This window comes from Takifugu rubripes, unplaced genomic scaffold (genome assembly GCF_901000725.2).
Source record: "Takifugu rubripes unplaced genomic scaffold, fTakRub1.2, whole genome shotgun sequence".
NCBI classification, from domain to species: domain Eukaryota; kingdom Metazoa; phylum Chordata; class Actinopteri; order Tetraodontiformes; family Tetraodontidae; genus Takifugu; species Takifugu rubripes.
This window is the reverse complement of record NW_021821635.1, coordinates 469,363-486,722: the sequence shown is the minus strand read 5'-3', so window position 1 is coordinate 486,722 and position 17,360 is coordinate 469,363. Positions and strand designations below refer to the sequence as shown.

The 17,360-nt window shown below is 51.6% G+C and overlaps 2 protein-coding genes across 11 annotated transcripts in view; one reads left to right on the top strand and one right to left on the bottom strand.

The window, feature by feature from the left end:
* Nucleotides 1-501: 501 nt before the first annotated feature.
* Nucleotides 502-9,731, top strand: LOC101075060 (TBC1 domain family member 2A). 9 transcript variants are annotated; one of them, XM_029832160.1, is made up of 19 exons: nucleotides 502-695; nucleotides 873-2,302; nucleotides 2,379-2,487; nucleotides 2,719-2,839; nucleotides 2,905-2,999; nucleotides 3,430-3,941; nucleotides 4,008-4,064; nucleotides 4,150-4,419; nucleotides 4,531-4,653; nucleotides 4,731-4,841; nucleotides 4,908-5,080; nucleotides 5,149-5,260; nucleotides 5,335-5,535; nucleotides 6,567-6,754; nucleotides 6,841-6,961; nucleotides 7,048-7,233; nucleotides 7,322-7,443; nucleotides 8,263-8,532; nucleotides 9,388-9,731. In XM_029832160.1, the coding sequence occupies exons 1-18, from the start codon at nucleotides 662-664 to the stop codon at nucleotides 8,462-8,464; spliced, it is 4,167 nt and encodes a 1,388-aa protein (XP_029688020.1). In that variant the 5' UTR covers nucleotides 502-661; the 3' UTR covers nucleotides 8,465-8,532; nucleotides 9,388-9,731. The 9 variants fall into 9 exon arrangements, with proteins under 9 accessions (XP_029688020.1, XP_029688017.1, XP_029688018.1 ...); XM_029832157.1 differs by having other exon boundaries at nucleotides 3,975-4,064; XM_029832158.1 differs by having other exon boundaries at nucleotides 3,430-3,974.
* The window catches only part of LOC101064364 (choline transporter-like protein 1), a 12,735-nt gene continuing 5,106 nt past the window's right edge, over nucleotides 9,732-17,360 (bottom strand). For both annotated transcript variants that reach the window (XM_029832165.1, XM_029832166.1), the window contains exons 5-16: nucleotides 17,277-17,360; nucleotides 16,963-17,132; nucleotides 15,956-16,045; nucleotides 15,724-15,881; nucleotides 15,469-15,655; nucleotides 15,178-15,346; nucleotides 14,837-14,993; nucleotides 14,292-14,375; nucleotides 14,076-14,213; nucleotides 13,749-13,985; nucleotides 13,518-13,616; nucleotides 9,732-12,538 (exon numbers count right to left, since the gene is read on the bottom strand). The exon at nucleotides 17,277-17,360 is cut by the window's right edge and continues 10 nt beyond it. In XM_029832165.1, coding sequence (XP_029688025.1) covers nucleotides 12,518-12,538; nucleotides 13,518-13,616; nucleotides 13,749-13,985; nucleotides 14,076-14,213; nucleotides 14,292-14,375; nucleotides 14,837-14,993; nucleotides 15,178-15,346; nucleotides 15,469-15,655; nucleotides 15,724-15,881; nucleotides 15,956-16,045; nucleotides 16,963-17,132; nucleotides 17,277-17,360 — 1,594 coding nt within the window. In that variant the 3' untranslated portion in view covers nucleotides 9,732-12,517. The remainder of the gene's footprint in view (nucleotides 12,539-13,517; nucleotides 13,617-13,748; nucleotides 13,986-14,075; nucleotides 14,214-14,291; nucleotides 14,376-14,836; nucleotides 14,994-15,177; nucleotides 15,347-15,468; nucleotides 15,656-15,723; nucleotides 15,882-15,955; nucleotides 16,046-16,962; nucleotides 17,133-17,276) is intronic.

The window sequence follows — 17,360 nt, the reverse complement described above, 5'->3', positions numbered from 1 at the left end:
ACTCGTGGCACTGGTCAGCGACCGCTTCGGAGCTGCTCAGAAGATCATTAAAAGGGCAGATACGTGCAGATAAAAACAAGATTTTAAAATTTCATCCAAATTAAAAAACCATCAAACTGTTTCTGGGTTATAAATAAGAACACACAAGAACCAGCTGGAGGCACCTGCGACGCAGATCATGTTGGGAAGGTGAACAAGTGAACTTCCGGTTGCGACTACAGGAGCTTCCTGTTTTCAAGGAATGTTGAGAAAACGTGTTCTGGCATTGTGTGGACTTTTTTCCTCTTTTATTTCACAAAATAAAACAGAAACGTGGCACTACTTTATCCAATCTGTTTTATAAAATTATTGATCTTGTTCCTACAGACATTGTAACTCTTTCAGCTGGTGTTTTTGATTTAACGAGTTTGTTGATTCCTCTGAGACCGATTAAGTGTGAATAAAGACCAAACGACTCTTATTTGGAAATATAAAAATCGGAAGTTGTGTGTTTCTGACGGTGACTTGACTGGTCGCGAGGACGACAGAGCCGGGGAGGAGAACCAGAATAAAGGAGCAAAGATATCCTGAGGAAGAAGGAATGAATGGCGATGCATGAGCTTTTATTTTGTAAAATAGTTTTTACAGCCACCGAGTGGCGTGGAGGCCACACCCCTTCAGGATGTTCAGGTGTTCTCGGGAACATGTCGGTACAGGTGAGTCAAAACCTACACAACTCTAAAACCGCGTTGGCACGTTAATGTACACGCACGCAGTCGTGACATTATCTCATAAAAACCCAATTATATGAAAATAGTAATTCTGGTAAGTTAGAATGCCATTGTTGTAAAATTCTCAACAAAAAGTCGTCAAAAACGAATTTTACTTAACAGGAAGTGCCAGTGCTGCCTCGTCCTGTCGACAACAAGGAGAGAGCTCTTCATTCCTTAGAGGGGCAGCGAGCCGAGTAGAGTGGGTCAAGATGTTTGGATCCCGGAGTTCTACAGAGACCCAGCAGGGTTCTACAGAGACCCAGCAGGGTTCTACAGAGATCCAGCAGGGTTCTACAGAGACCCAGCAGGGTTCTGCAGAGATCCAGCAGGGTTCTACAGAGACCCAGCAGGGTTCTACAGAGATCCAACAGGAGTCTACAGAGACCCAACAGGGTTCTACAGAGACCCAGCAGGGTTCTACAGAGACCCAAGAAGGTTCTTCAGAGACCCAAGAAGGTTCTTCAGAGACCCAAGAAGGTTCTTCAGAGACCCAAAGTCCCACAGGGACCAAGCAGGATTCTACAGAGACCCAACAAGGTTCTACAGAGAGCCAACAGGGTTCTACAGAGACCCACCAAGGTTCTACAGAGAGCCAACAGGGTTCTACAGAGAACCAACAAGGTTCTACAGAGACCCAACAAGGCTCTACAGAGAGCCAACAGGGTTCTACAGAGACCCAACAAGGTTCTACAGAGAGCCAACAGGGTTCTACAGAGAACCAACAATGTCCCACAACGACCCGAGAGGGTCCAGCTGAAGGAACGGATCCATCTGGTGCCATCAACAGTAATCAGAGACTAGATTCTTCAGCCAAACCAAATTGTCTGAAACCTCCAGAGAAACTCTTCCTGTCAGAGCAGCAGGAATATTTTAAGGACGACCAAACGAAACCAGAAAAATATCTAGCTGGTCCAGATCAAAGTGGCCAAGATCAACTTCCTGCAGAGAAAAACTGGAAAGATTCACCGTTAACAATTCAAGCTAATATAGGAGAAAGTTCTGTCTCCAAACCTCATCAAGAAGATCCAGCGGGTCCGTTTTACACAAAACATGAGCAAACCTGTGATGAATTTCAAAAGTATCAGAGACTGGACGATCTTCCATCAAAGAAGCTCAGAGTCAACCAACCTAGGTGGCACTCAGGTGACCTTGACCCGATCCATCTGAAGAACCAACAACCTACGGATCAGAAGAACCTGTCGTCCGTGGTTTCTTCAGAGGTTCGTCTGCCTGAAGCAGCTTTTGTGGCACCGCTGTCCGAGGCCTCTGCGGAGGAGTTCGCCCCGGCAGAGGCACCTTCAGCTCTGGGTTCGACAGCTGAGCCCAAACTGTGTGGCTTTCTGCTGAAGCAGGGGGGTCCACTGAAGGCCTGGAAGCTGCGCTGGTTCACATATGAAGAACAAAAGAACCAGCTGTTCTACTACAGGACGCCGCAGGATGTGACGCCACTGGGTCGGATTGAGCTCAGCAGCGCTACCTTCACCTACCCTCTGAAGGCTGAGACGGGCACCTTCCACATCAAGACACCTGAACGCACCTTCGTCCTCAAGGTAAAGGTCCTGACAGCGGTTTAACCCTGGTAGTAAGCACTAACAAAAGTAAGGTATGGACTGGCCCTGCCCACAGGCTGTAACCCAGGAGCTGATGCTCTACTGGCTGCAGCAGCTCCAGATGAAACGCTGGTGCCACAGACGGCCGGCCATCGGTCCTCACTGTCCAGACAGCGACCCTGCAGGTGAGGACCAGTCTGAACCCTCCCCAGAAGAGCCGAGGGATTCTCTGGTGCTTCATGGGTTAAACTGGTTTCATTTACTGGTTCAAGTGGTAAACTCTGAACTGCAGGTTAGCAAAGGTTCCTCGACTCTGAGAGTTTATTCAGAATGATTCAGAACTACAAAATGATGACACTAAATATAAACCGCTAACTGTTGGGCTGGTATTTGATGTCCACTTCCTGTTTACGCAGCCAACTTCCTGCCTCTGCTGAAGAGCCCAGTGGGTCTGGTGGGTGAAGAGGCGGCTAATGTCCTGTCCCTCAGAACTCCGCTCGCTAACATGTCACTAAAACATCCGCTAATCGAGATCCAGTGAGTCGCCTGGAATCTAAAGCCACACTCGTTTTTCTTTTGATCACATGACTTTTCGTATTTAGGAACTCGGTCCACAGTCTGCGCAAGAGGGCGTCTCGGGAATGGAGCCAGAGCGTGTTCTACGTGGAGGCGCCGATGGACCCCAGCAACACCACAGGTAGGTACACGTGGGGAGTGAGCAGGAGAACCCTGACCCTGACCCCGACCCTGACCCTGACCCCAACCCTGACCCTGACCCTAACCCCGACCCTAACCCTAACCCCAACCCCAACCCCAACCCTGACCCTAACCCTAACCCTGACCCTAACCCCGACCCTAACCCTGACCCTGACCCTGACCCTGACCCTAACCCTAACCCCAACCCCAACCCCAACCCCAACCCTAACCCTGACCCTGACCCTAACCCTAACCCTGACCCTGACCCTAACCCTAACCCTAACCCTGACCCTAACCCTAACCCTAACCCTGACCCTGACCCTAACCCTATTTATTTGGTCATGGAGGGTCGGTGGGTTAAAGCCCAGCCTGGGGGGGACACCTGTCCAAGAGTAGGAGAAGCTGAAGCAGGTGATCTGGTGTCTCCTCAGGACTCAGGACTCCTCCTGAGCCCTTGAAGCCTCCTCCCACCCTCCTGGCTGAGCCTCCATCTCAAGAGTCTCCAGTGGAGACCAGAGAATCCTCATCTTTCTTCAACAGCTGGAACATGAAAAAGACTGGTGGCTCGTCCTCGCAGCAGGACTTGAGCGGGGACGCCCTGTCCTCGCAGCAGGTCTTGAGCGGGGACGCCCTGTCCTCGCAGCAGGTCCTGAGCGGGGACGCCCTGTCCTCGCAGCAGGTCCTGAGCGGGGACGCCCTGTCCTCGCAGCAGGTCCTGGGCGGGGACGCCCTGTCCTCGCAGCAGGTCCTGAGCGGGGACGCCCTGTCCTCGCAGCAGGTCTTGAGCGGGGACGCCCTGTCCTCGCAGCAGGTCCTGGGCGGGGACGCCCTGTCCTCGCAGCAGGTCCTGAGCGGGGACGCCCTGTCCTCGCAGCAGGTCTTGAGCGGGGACGCCCTGTCCTCGCAGCAGGTCCTGAGCGGGGACGCCCTGTCCTCGCAGCAGGTCCTGAGCGGGGACGCCCTGTCCTCGCAGCAGGTCTTTAGCGGGGACGCCCTGTCCTCGCAGCAGATGTGGCGCCTCCAGCAGGACAAACAGATGCTCGCTGAAGAAGTCAAAGCTCAGAAGGTGAAAAGCACCAGGACAGAGAAGTCCTTTACTCCGTTACTGATCAGGTTCCTTGTTCCTGTTCCTGTCATGTGCAAATGTGCAGGAGATGGTTTGGATCCTCCACAAAGCTTTGGAGGCATCTCAGCTGGAGAAGAGATCCTGTGCCCAGTTTTTGGCAGAGAAAGGTGAGCAGGAGCGTCTGGAGGTCCTGCGGCATCGCGAGCGGCAGGCAGCCAGACTGCAGGAGCAGCTGGAGGAGGCCAAGGTGGAGGCTGAGTCCCTGAGGAGACGTTTGGCTCAGAGGAGCACACAAGTGGAGGAGCTGGAGGAGCAGATCAAGATACTGATGGAGAAGAATGCTGCCAAGCAGGAGGTGAGGACCGAGTCGGGGGGGTTAACAACGTTGAAGTCATGAAACAGATCGATCCTACTTTAAGATCTTTCCCATCAGTGGACTTGAGATCATGTGACCTTTCCCAAACAGGTGATTATAAACTTGTCCAACCAGGTGACCACCTGGATGGTTGAGCAGCAGCTCGCTGCATCGTCCAACCCTTCACGCCAACAGACCTTCAAACAGCTTCAGCAGCAGATGGAGAACCTCCAGGTGAACCTCCACTCTGTGCTCATGTGTTTGGATCGGTGGATTTGATCTCACCATCACATTTTCATCTCGATCATCAGGACGATATCGAGGCTCATAAAACCCAGAACAAGTTTCTAAACTCTGAGATCTACCAGCTGACCAGACTGTGGAGAACCAGCTCAGAGCAGGAGAGGAGTCTGATGATGAAGGTGAGTCCACGTGGACCTGTCGCACTGTGAGATGTTGACATGCTCTTTTGCCTCTGCTGGTCGAAGACCTCCTACCTGGAGGCCCGTATCTGCCAGACGGAGAGCAGTTACCTGGACGTTCTGCGGCAGCTGCAGGACACCAAAACCCTGGATGCAGCTCAACAAGAAGCTGTTCAGAAGTTGGTGGAGGACGCTCTGAAAAGGGAGATGAAGAGCGTTGCTCGGCAGCAGGTGACCAGGTACTGCAGGGCGATGGGGCAGAAGAAGCTGCTGACACGGGTCTAAGAGCCACGCCTTGTGTCTTTAGTGATTACGATGATTACGGCTTCAAAATCTTCTCGGACTATGAGGTGGAGGACCTGAAGCTGCTGGCCAAAATCCAGGCACTGGAGATCCGCTCACACAACCTGCTGCAGCAGGTGAGAACGTCCCCCGGGGAACTTCAGCAATGGCACCATGCCGAGCGCCTCTGGACTCTGGCTCCTCCCTGCAGGAAGGCGTGGAGCGCCCCCTGCTGGACCGCTGGGCTCAGTACCTCACCGGCAGGTCCGACGACCACCTGACTGCATCGCAGGAGCTCAAAGGTTTGTTGAGAGCCGGAGTCCCTCAGGAGTACCGACACCGGCTGTGGAGCTGGATGGTGCGTGTCAGAACCAGAAGCATCAGAGAACATGACCCGGAGTGCTACCAGCAGGTTCTGTAGGCCGCCATCAATCCATGACCCAACATGCACTGTAGCTGTCCAACAAGATCTGTTGTCCCTCTTCCTTCCTGCTCCTTCTGCTCAGCATCTGGACTCCACCCGCATCTCTAGACTGATGTGGGGGTTGGTTTCCTTTGGTTCCATCCTACTGCTCGTCCTCCCCGTCGTCCTCCTTGTCTTCTTCATCCTCATTGTCCTCCTTGTCTTCTTCGTCCTCCTCCTTGTCTTCTTCGTCCTCATTGTCCTCCTTGTCTTCGTCGTCCTCCTCATTGTCTCTGTAGTCGTCCTCATTTGTCTTTGTCATTTTCCTTGTTGTGTCTGTCCTCCGTGGTGGTCTTCGTGATCCTCCTGCGGGTCCTCCCTCCCTGTCCTCTGCCTTGTGCCTCGTGGTCTTCCTCAGGTTGGGGTTGGGGGGCCAATCCTCCCCCTGACCCGTGTCCTCCAGTAGATGTTGTGTCCTTGCTTGTAAGTCTGTTGCTCTGTTATCTCTGGGGTCTTAACCCTGTTTTTGGTTTTGTGTCACACTTTGGGTTAAATCACCTTTAATTAAAGGCTAACGGCTAAAGGCTAACGGCTAAAGGCTAACGGCTAATTTACCTGCTCTGATGTTCCGATACGACAGAAGGATCCGAGCAAACGTGGACGCAGAGCAGTTGGACGGAGGATCGGCGTTAGCCTCCAGGCTACATTAGTGTCAGCAGAATCTGGGCACAGTTGGCGTCCCCGTCCCAGGGGCGTCCCCGTCCCAGGGGCGTCCCCGTCCCAGGGGTGTCCCCCAGCCGTCCTGTTGCTGCTGTCTCCTCTGTGTCCCTAAGTCCTTAGACCGTCCAGTGTCCCTCCACTCTTGCGGCTGCTCCACACTGATGCCCCTCGCCGTCCCGGCTCCTCCCTCCTGCGGCGGCCGTTTGACCCTGGTGACCCTGGTGGTCCCAGAGTCTCTGCTGCAGCAGCGTCTTCTCACGGGTCTTCTCACATGTCTTTGTGTCCTCACACCTGTCCTGTCACGCTCTCCTACCCTTCAGTTGTGTGCAAAGAGCCAGACGTCTCCTCACCCCGCCTCCAGGCAGATTGAGCTGGACCTCCCCCGCACCCTCACAACCAACCGGCTCTTCTGCTCCCCGTCCAGCGCCGCCCTGCAGCAGCTGCGTCGCATCTTATTGGCCTTTTCTTGGCGAAACCCTGAGATTGGCTACTGCCAGGGCCTCAACAGGTGCTCCTCACACATCGGCTTTTGCTGCTGACCTGTGACCTGTGACCTGTGACCTGTCACGTGACCAGTGCTCACCTGCCGCTCAGGTTAGCAGCCGTTGCTCTGCTGGTACTTCAGAGTGAAGAAGACGCCTTCTGGTGTCTGGTGGCCATTGTGGAGACCATCATGCCTCAGGACTACTACACCAAGGACCTGCTGGCCTCTCAGGTGGGGAAGCCGAACCCTGTTCAGGCCACATGACCTGTGTCATCACTACTACCTGTTCAGACGGTGCCATGTGACCTCACATTCAGGCTGACCAGCGTGTGCTGAAGGACTTCCTCTCGGAGAAGCTCCCTCGATTATCAGCTCACTTTGAGAGTCTCAGCGTTGACGTGTCCCTCATCACCTTCAACTGGTTCCTGGTGGTGTTTGTGGAGAGTCTGCCCAGCGACATCCTGCTGCCGCTGTGGGACGCCTTCCTCTACGAAGGCACCAAGGTGAAGGGACATGCCGACAGGAAGTGATGCGTGACCTTTCACGCTTCACAAGGTTCTGTCTCCAGTTCGCTTTGTGTTACCTGTGCAGGTGATCTTCAGGTACGTCCTGGCTCTCTTCAAGTACAGAGAAGAGGATGTCCTGAAGATCCACGACAGTGTTGAAATCTACCAGTATCTACGCATCTTCACCAAGACCATCACTGACACCAGGTGAGCACACCTGACATCTCATCTATCGGGGTGATCATTGATGCAGAAGACCATGTTCTCGCATCTCATTTACTCCAATATTACCTTTCAAACGGACAAAACCAGAAAAACTTCAGATGAAGATCGGCCCCTTCAGCCCACCTGAATGACTTCCTTCGTCAGTTGTTCCTACAGTCCAGGGTCCATATTGACGAAGGTTCTCAGAGTCCTCTCAGAGCTCCTAATGTAGCCTAAACGTTCCCAACCAGGAGTCTCAGCAGGAGGTTTCTGAGAGCAGCTGTGAGCCAAGAGGAGATGGAAGAGAGAAGATCTAAGAGAAGAGAGAAGATCTACCAGAAGAGAGAAGATCTACTACCAGAAGAGAGAAGATCTACCAGAAGAGAGAAGATCTGGCACCTGCTGCCATCCTGAGCCACCTGTAGGCTACATTTATGCTACGGCTGCTCACATGGCTAACCTGGATGTTATGTGCATGTTCTAGAATCTTTGAGGCTCATTGGCGACCACCATCATGAACATCAGGCCGACAGCACTGTAACTACATGGAGAACGTCTCTCCTTCCTCTCGTCTCTAAGATTCTCTGAGGCTTCCCAAAAGTCTTCCCCTAACCCCTCTTCACAGTTTACCACCTGAGGAGCATCTTAAGAGCTTCTGTGAATATGGGCCCAGGAGGTTCGTGAGGCTGCTGCCTGCCAGCTGCTGTCATGTGACCTTTCCCCTTCCTGTGTCATGTGACGGCCGTGTGATGGACCCATGAGGACTATAAGTGATAGTTGACTGCAGATGTTTCTGGTAGCCTCACTCTGATCTTCTTGTAGGAAGCTGAGCAACATCGCCTTTAGCGTGATGAACCCGTTTCCTCGCCGCGTGCTGAGGAGCCGCCGAGCGCTCCACCTGGAACACCTGAGGGCGGAGCTACAGCAGCTGCAGCGGCAGCAGGAGGCGCTCGTGAAGGAACGTGCTGAGCGGAAGGACAAAGATTTGGACACTGTGGCGAGCGAGGACGATGGCGAGCTGTGAGCGGTGCATTTGTTGGACGCTCCGTGTTCCCAGGGACAGTGAATGCATCATTACCGTCCTTTTTATTCTTCTAGAACAGGGGTAGGCAACCTGCGGCTCTGGAGCCGCATGCGGCTCTTCAGCCTCCTTATAGTGGCTCCCGATGGCCATGACAAAAAAACATGGAATGTTTTTTTTTCTTTTTTTCTTTTATTATGGTCATTATGTGTTCATTTTGTTGCACAATTCCCCTAGGGCAGGGGTCGGCAACCCGCGGCTCTGGAGCCGCATGCGGCTCTTTGGCGCCGCCCTAGTGGCTCCCTGGAGCTTTTTCAAAAATATGAAAATGGAAATTGTTTTAATATAATTTTTATAGGAGAAAAACGTGACAAACATTCTTAAAGTTTTCAACATCCCACGATAATGGAAGTTAAACTTAAAGCACCATCGTACAGCAGAGTGGTCACATGGGGCGTCATTCTCTCCAGGATGCGCGGCAGGAAAATAAACATTTCATCATTGTAACTGTCTGAGAGACATGTTAATTGAAAAATTCAGTCAATATTTATTTTACATTTTCAAAATGGTCATAATTTCATTTAATGTCTCAATTCGTTATTGTTGAAATGGCTTAAAAATGTATTGTTCTTTATGTATGTTTCCTTTGATAGGTCACTTGTAGGGTTCTTTTCAAAAGACATCTGTATGATGCGTGGCCATTATTTCATTGGACCGTTGTAGCTACAATCATGAATGCTCATTATGTATTTGTGGCCTACTTACCATTTGGAAAGTAGGCTAATACAGCTAATATAGACACTTACCGCCTGTGTTGCCTTCATTATAAGGCTTTTTTTTTAAAAATTTTGCGGCTCCAGACAGATTTGTTTCTTGTTTTTTTGGTCCAATATGGCTCTTTCAACATTTTGGGTTGCCGACCCCTGTTCTAGAATTTAAAGGAAAAGTAGTTTTAGGCAGTGAAGTTAAAATTGTTACCTTGGAAACCAACTGTTGACTGGTCATTAGTGTGGGGGAAGGTTCTCTTTTTAAAGGTAGAGGAACTTTTCACCACGAGAAGTCAGTTTCTGCTCGAGGCCAGCAGGGGGCGCTGTTGCAGCACTTTACCGCCCCCTGTGGTGAGCAGAGATACTGCAGACAACAGTGACGTTTGAATTAATTATCACACTGCTCATTAATATCATCATCATCATTAATAACATCAGACGTCTAAGTTAGTTAGTAAAGTTGATCCCGTGTTTTATCTGAATAAACGGAAGCAACAGACAAATCTCGATTACATTTTATTACTTTTCTTAAAAAACAAATATACATAAGAAATGATAAATATAAAAGTCAACCCAGAAGCAAAGAGATTCTTTCATGTTACAAAGAGAAAACATCACATCGCACCAGCGGGAATTCTCGTGTCGTCTCCATGGCGACCATCTGACCTGTTAGCCAACAGTTTAGTCCTGTGAGTGTAACGGCTGTTTATTCTCCTGCACGCACGTGCACGTGCACGTGCAGTGTTTCTGAAGCACAAAACATGGACATGCAAAGTTCTGGTCTGAACCAGACCTACACAGACCCCGGTGGGGTCCCGGTCTTCATCACTGGGGCTCCGGTGCCGCCCGGCTGACCCGTCCTCGGCCGGGCGGCACCAGCAAGGTTTCTGTGCGTCTGGCGCCGGATCCACACCCAGTTTTGGAACTGGGAAAACTGGTTCCGGAGCCATAGCAAGAAATGAACCCCCGGAGCTGGTGAGGACCAGCAGGATGAGGACGTTAGCTCGGATGCTAGCCTGCTTCCTACTTCCTGTGTTTTAGAGAAATTCTGCTCGGGTTCTGGAGTCTCGGTTCCTCTGCAGAAACCAGGAAGCTGTGACAGACGGTCAGCGCCGCTGAGGATTGAAGGCCTGGTTCCGTCTGAACACGTGATGGGCTGACTGGCTGTCGAAGGTCTCCGGCGCTGTTTCCAGTCAGTTGGAAGGTGTCAAATTATTAGAGAAAAAGTTTTCGTTTCAATTCTCAGAGGAAAAGCAGGAAACCATGATGTCATCAGCCGTGTCACCTCCACTCAGCAGAACCTTCGGAACCATCCTGGCAGGTCCTAACGGGACCGACGGCCTTCAGCAGGTGGACTCTGAACGCGTTTAGTCGGAGAACCATGACTCAGCAAAAACCGATTAAAACTCAGGAGAAATGTTAAATAGCCCCAAAACTGGAGGTTCGTTCTTGTTGGAATTAAAATATTGACGCGTGTCCACATCTGAGTGGAAATATTGAAGCCCAGAGCTCGGTGAGGAGTCCAAAGATCCACTTTGTTTTGTCTTTGTGTGGTTTTCTAGTAACGTCTGCAGCTAAAACGGACTTTATGATGAATTTCTGTTCTGATCCTTGAAGCTCCAGGTCCTGATCTGCCTGGCAACAGCAGTCATGTGACACTGAATGTGTGAAGATGAGCAGAAATATCTTCTCTCTAGGATGTTTGTACAGGAAACGCGTGTGTTAATGTGTGAGCTACAAACACTTCATCTAAAATCTAAAACTACGTTATTCAGACGTTAGCATTGCCTTTTCTATTTTTAGTGCAATTTGTCGCCGTGCTTTGAGCGTCCTGCCAGTTGCTAATGGCAAAGCTAATGTTTCTTCTCAGAGACCTTTGAACTCAGATGGTAACGAGCTCCAAGGAGGAGCTGAGTGCACAGGTGCATGATGGGAACAGCCTGAACATCAACAAGTGACCTCTGGCAACGTCGTCTCTTGAGATGGATCAACCTGCCCGACACACGTTGAGGATCGTGGTTAACGAGGCTTTCAGGACTCTCTGAGACACGTCTGCAGTTTTGGCTTCAGCCAGAGCGCCGAGGCAACAAATTAGGCAACAAAGGTGGTGACGGCAACAGCCGTTGCCCTGGCGACGGCCGTGGGCGTCCGACCCTCAGCCCAGGACGACAGGTGATGGCAACAGTCCACTTCCTATCTGAGATGGCAACACCAGACGTAAACAGGAAGACTCGGGTTTGTGTGTAGCGTTTGTGTTATTGCTCTCATCTTTGACCATCTTCTTCACTGCAGCTCCACTGGAAACACTTCCTGGAAACGGAAGTCTGAAGCAGGATGTTGATTCCAGGAGAAGGTTTATGGAGACGAGAACGTTGCAGATGAGCCGCGTGGACATCCAAACCCACCTAGGTCTCAAGTCAACTGGGCCAAACCAGTGAGTCCATCGGGACCTGCTTGATGACTAGTTTTCATACACGTGCTAGCTTGTTTTTTCACAGTGGGACGACTCTTCAGCTAAATGCTATCACACCTGTATCATCTTTACATGTTAAATTACGAAGCCAATTTTGATTAGTTGATTGCATGCTAACTTTAGCTACTAGCAGATCATGAACCAAGAGCTAGGACATCATGATGTCAGCACTACAGGAAAATCAACCACAGACCGTAAATGTGGCTACAAGCTACGTCGACACGCGGCAGCTCAGCTCAACTCTGCTAGCGTTAGCTTTGTTTAGTCACATGACTGTTACCTTGCAGGTGCGCCCCAACGTAAAATCAGCTACAAGCGTCACATCTCAATCATATAAGAGGCCGCTGTCAGTGCATAACAGGCGTTTCCATAGTGACCACGGTGCTGGTGTTTCTCCAGAAGTCTGGCTGTGATAATCAGCAAGCGGACAGACGTGTAGCCCACCAATCGGATACTCCCTCCACCAATCGGATACTCCCTCCACCAATCGGATACTCCCTCCACCAATCGGATACTCCCTCCACCAATCGGATACTCCCTCTTCCAGACACCCCCCGATGACATCATAGCGCTCCCAATCTAACACGGTATTTGAGAGATAAAAACTGAAGTGTGATCATTTGATTTAAAAACGACATCACTACAAAAAAAGATGCATCAGCCAGTAAAATTGCAGCGTCCAGATAAAGTGCTTCGTTACATCGTTAACGTTATTAAAATATTGTTATCCCTGGAGTGAAACCATAGTAAACATGTTACACATCACCAAAAATAAACTTCTGGAATGTCTCTTTAAGTCCCATCAGTTGATTCTGGTCAAGCGGAACTCCCAGGAGCCTAAAACAGACCAGTCACCATGGTTACAGTCACATACAGGAAGGAGCAGAGCATCATGGGTAGGGAGCTGACATCATATTCTCCAAATATAATGAGATGATACAACGTCAGAGCCACACCCACACATTGGAGTGCCCCGCCCACCAAACAAAGACAGACAGACAGACGGATGACTTTATTAATGGCAGAGGAAAATGAGCTATTTTAATTAACAAAAGAGGACATTCATTCAACAAAATGAAACTTGTGTCACGGTCTGAACTTTAGAGGGAAGGTAGGAACCGAGACCCCGCGCACGCTTTCACTCCAAGGTCCGGTTGCTCCGCCCCTTCCTGTGGTAGAGAGTTACCTTTACAAAGATTCCCCTCCATCTAGATTTGACACCATTTCAACCTTTAATGAAAGGCCACAGGAAGGGGCGGAGTCTGACTTCATTTGGACTGGAAAAGAATATTAGAAACATAAAGAAGCAGAACGTCTGGTCCTCAAAGCACAGCGGTGATGAGAAAAGGCAGAAACGGAGAAAACATGAGCAGGAAGTAGAGTTCCACGTGATGAAGATGAAGATGAAGATGATGACGGGCAGGCCAGTGCGGACACATGTATCCAGTCAGCATGCAGAGCTCACATCAGCTAGCACGTTAGCATGCAGTCTGTGAGCGTGTTAGCAGGCGTTAATGGCAGCCGCTGAGCTGGTGCAGCAGGACGCAGCGTTGGAAACGTGGAGCAAGCGGACAAACAGGAAGAGGGTGGAGGTGGGCAGGAAGATGCAGAGGAAGAGGACAACGTCCTCGCTGAGACACAGCACAAAGCCGCTGTGCTCCGTCAGAGCCCAGTCCACCAGGACTCCCACCAGAAGGTAGTACACCTGGAACTCCTGAAGCTCCTCCCACCCAGTTCCACCCCCATGCAGCCCCGCCCCTGATGACTGGGACGTCACGCTCCTGCGCCGGGCTCCACCCCCTCCACTGTCACTCACCATGGGTTTCATCTCTGCCCCCACGGACGCGCCCTCCTTCACACGGCTCCGCCCACGCTCCACGGCTCGCTCCAACCGCCGACTGCTTTCTACAAACTCCTGAAGGGGCGGGGCCACAGAGGAGACGTCGCATTAGCACATTTATTCTGACGCTTTCTGGCATCGTGATGCTGAGTGATTTCACAGGTGGAAGCAGGTGGGCGTGGCTAATAATAACCCAGAGCGGTTTACCATCAGAGCTTTGTCCATGAAGAACTCTTTGCCCGGGGTGCCGTCGTTGTACTTGGTGTCGATGGCAAAGCACAGGAAGAGGACGTCCACCACGATCTCAAAGATGGACAGGAAGCAGTGAGCGACCAAGAAGGAGAAGAGACACACGATGGCGAGAGGCAGCAGCCACTCGGCGTAATCCCGCTGGTAATTCAGAAGCATGACGCCGGCGAACGCCGTCGACGTCACGATCAGGATCTTCGGAAGGCAGCAGACACAAAAGAGTCGTCAGAGTGAGAGGTCTGCTGTGTGGCGCAGCTCTGCAGCAGGCCCCGCCCACATCCTCACCTTCCCCAGGAACAGCACGAAGTCTCCCACGGCGTTGATGGTTGCTACACGCAGAGCGTTCTCCACCAGGATGACGAAGGCGTCACGTGCAGACGTGCAGAAACTGGTGCTGTTGATGGCGGTGGCTGCGTATGCATTCTGGGTAAAGAGCACAGTCCGTCAGAGGAGGAGCAGGACGTGAGGAGGAGGAGGACACCTTCATCACACCTTCATTACCTGGTTGAGATAGTTGAGGCACTTCTCCAAACACCACAGGCAGCAGATGCATGTCTTCAGCAAACAGCGAGCAAAGGCGTTCTCCTGACACGTGAACACAACACACAGCAACTGTTGACACGTGAGCGCTGCTCAAACATGGACGCGGCGTCTCCTCCCGTGGCCACTAGAGGTCGCTGTTTTACCAACGGCACCGACGAGCTGCTGCTGTTCTTCCTCATTCCAACCTTAAACCAGCAACCCTTGAAAACCCCTTTGGTGTCTGTAACGTCTCTCAGAAGGTCGACACTGTTGCCTGGGTGACCACGGACACCCCGTTACCATCGCACCATCGTTCAGGTTAGGGAACATTTGAAGCTCTTCATGAAATACAGCAGGAAGGTGCAGCGATGCATGTGACGCACGTTAGCGCAAGGAACGGAAAATATAGCGCGTTAGCATGAGGAAAGGATAATATAGCATGTTGCATAGTAACTGTAGCGCAGTCTGTTACATAGGTGTGTTGACCATACACTCTGGTGTGTTAGCATGTAGCTGGTTGCTACCTTTCCTTTCAGCTGGTTGTGGATGTACATGAGAATGAGTCGAGGAATCTTCACCAGCGTGATGATGAAAGAACCTTTAGCAACGGTTCCCAGGTGGTATCTGACCAGTCTCAGAACTGAAGACAGGATCGGGGTGACCGGGAGCCGATTCTTGTCCCTGAAACAAAAAGTTATTTTTGGTCCCGGTTCTGAGGGGTGTGCTCCCCCCTCCTCTGAGTTAGCCGACAAGAAGGAAAATCATGTCACATGAATGTGGGTTGTTTATAATGACAGCTAGCCTAGCTTAGCATTAGCATGGAAGATGAAAGGTAAGCCGCTGTGTGCACCAAGCATGGACTCACCTTGTGAAGTAGTACGTGACCACAGCTCCAGCCACCGTCATCTGCTGGCAGGCCAGGATGAACTCGGTGATCCACACCAGACCAACGGCATGGTACCAGGTCAGGTATCGCAGGTGCCCCGTCAGTCTGAACTCTGTCAGACCCGTCTCCTCATTTTGGACCGGGTTACCTGCACAACCACACACGGGTGTTTAGTTAGATGTTTAAACCATCGGTGCGGCCGTTAACATTAGTCGGTGTGAGTCCAGAATTAGCTGATTCCTGAACAACTGGAGCCAAATGGAAACTGACCGGTAGTTCCGAGGAAGAGCAACACCAGGATCCAGTAGATCCAAAAGAGCAGAAGTGCAAGGAATGTGACAAAGGGTTGTAGAGTGAGGAGGGGGAGGTGGATGAAGACCTTCCCTGCTACATGGAACAGAGCGATGGTCAGAGCGACCCGTTTACGCATGAAGAGCATCAGCAGCAGCAGGATCACCTGGAACCAAAGGATCTGGTTCGGGAACAGGAACCAACTCTCAGCACAAGATCTGCACCTTCTCCTACCGTGAAGACGGTGGCAGCAACAGCGTAGACCAGCAACGTTTGTTTGCCATCCCTGCGGAACTCCGCCTCCTCCCGTGGGTCCTTTCTGGTTTTAGTGAGGGTGTCGTTTCCAGAGAGGCGGTGGTCAATGTAGAGCCACCACAGGACGCTGGTCCCCGCTGAGACAAAGCACAAGCGTGACCTCTGAGTCCAGAACCAACTTTGGGCAGCAGCAAAGAGAAAATGATCTCACCGAGGGATCCGAGGACGACCAACGAGGTGAGGATCCAGATGAGGACGGCCGAGATGTAACGAATGATCATCATGAGGATCATGGACAGGACTGAGCCAGAGAGACAGGACAGGAGCAGATAAGTGGACGATAAGCTTCAGCCCCAGGACGCTTGGGACCGCTCAGTCCCGTGAGTGGGACCTTTATTGTTTACTGAGGATCACAAAATGTTCTGAAGCCTTTTTGCCAATAATTCACTGACTGGCGAATCAGCTTCCATCTCGCCGTGTTCGAGTGCTTCAGCCGGTCACAGGGAGAAGGACAATACAGCGGCTCGTTAGCGAGCAACATCGTGACGATCGGATTGGTGAGTGAAGACATGACGAGCCATCGTACAACAACACCACGAAATGGGGAACACGAGCAAATCAGATGGAGCCGATCAGAAAGGTTAGAGGTTAGGGGGTGGGGGTTAGGGTTAAGGGGTGGGGTTTAGGGTTAGGGGGTGGGGTTTGGGGTTAAGGGTGGAGTTTATGGGTGGGGTTAAGGGGTGGGGTTCAGGGTTAGGGGGTGGGGTTAAAGGTGGAGTTTATGGGTGGGGGTAAGGGGGTGGGGTTTGTGTTTAGGGGTGGGATTAGGGGCGGAGTTAGGGTGGGGTTTAGGGTTGGGGTGGAGTTAGATGTGGGGTTTGTGGTTAGGGGTGGGTTTATGGTTAGGGGTGGAGTTAGGGGTGGGGTTTAGGGTTAGGGGGTGGAGTTTAGGGTTAGGATCAGGGTTAGGGTCAGGGTCAGGGTCAGGGTCAGGGTTAGGGTCAGGGTCAGGGTTAGGGTCAGGGTTAGGGTCAGGGTCAGGGTTAGGGTCAGGGTCAGGGTCAGGGTCAGGGTTAGGGTTAGGGTTAGGGTCAGGGTCAGGGTCAGGGTTAGGGTCAGGGTTAGGGTCAGGGTCAGGGTTAGGGTCAGGGTCAGGGTTAGGGTCAGGGTTAGGGTCAGGGTCAGGGTTAGGGTCAGGGTCAGGGTCGACAAGCTCACCCAGAGCCAGGAAACACAGTCCAATGATGAGCTCTTTACTGGCGGCCACACTGGAGATCAGCCGGTGCAGACTGTTGTCATCACTGACGAACGTCACCATGGCTTCCGCAAACTTCGAATAACATGAAACATCCAGCGGCGTGCAGCGATTAAAGACGGGCAATGGCTTACTGAGGACACAGAGGTCAAGGGTCATCTGGACACAGTCAACTCCTCAGTGAATGGTGACAGAACAACGCGCACACTGTTCACAACACATAAGACGTCAGCTACACAGTAACATGTCGTCATTTGTATGTGGAGGCGGGACTTACCTGGGAGGAACAGGAAGTTTGGGACATTTGGAGAACCTGTCAGGCAGGCTGGGATATTTATGACCCGCTAACTCATACGAACAC

Bases quoted from the DNA above. Each gene is read 5' to 3' on its own strand.
- LOC101075060 (XM_029832155.1), top strand. From the start codon at position 662: ATGTTCAGGTGTTCTCGGGAACATGTCGGTACAG. The intron at 6,755-6,840 runs GTGCTCCTCACA...CCTGCCGCTCAG, and splicing joins TACTGCCAGGGCCTCAACAG to GTTAGCAGCCGTTGCTCTGC. The intron at 7,444-8,262 runs GTGAGCACACCT...ATCTTCTTGTAG, and splicing joins AAGACCATCACTGACACCAG to GAAGCTGAGCAACATCGCCT.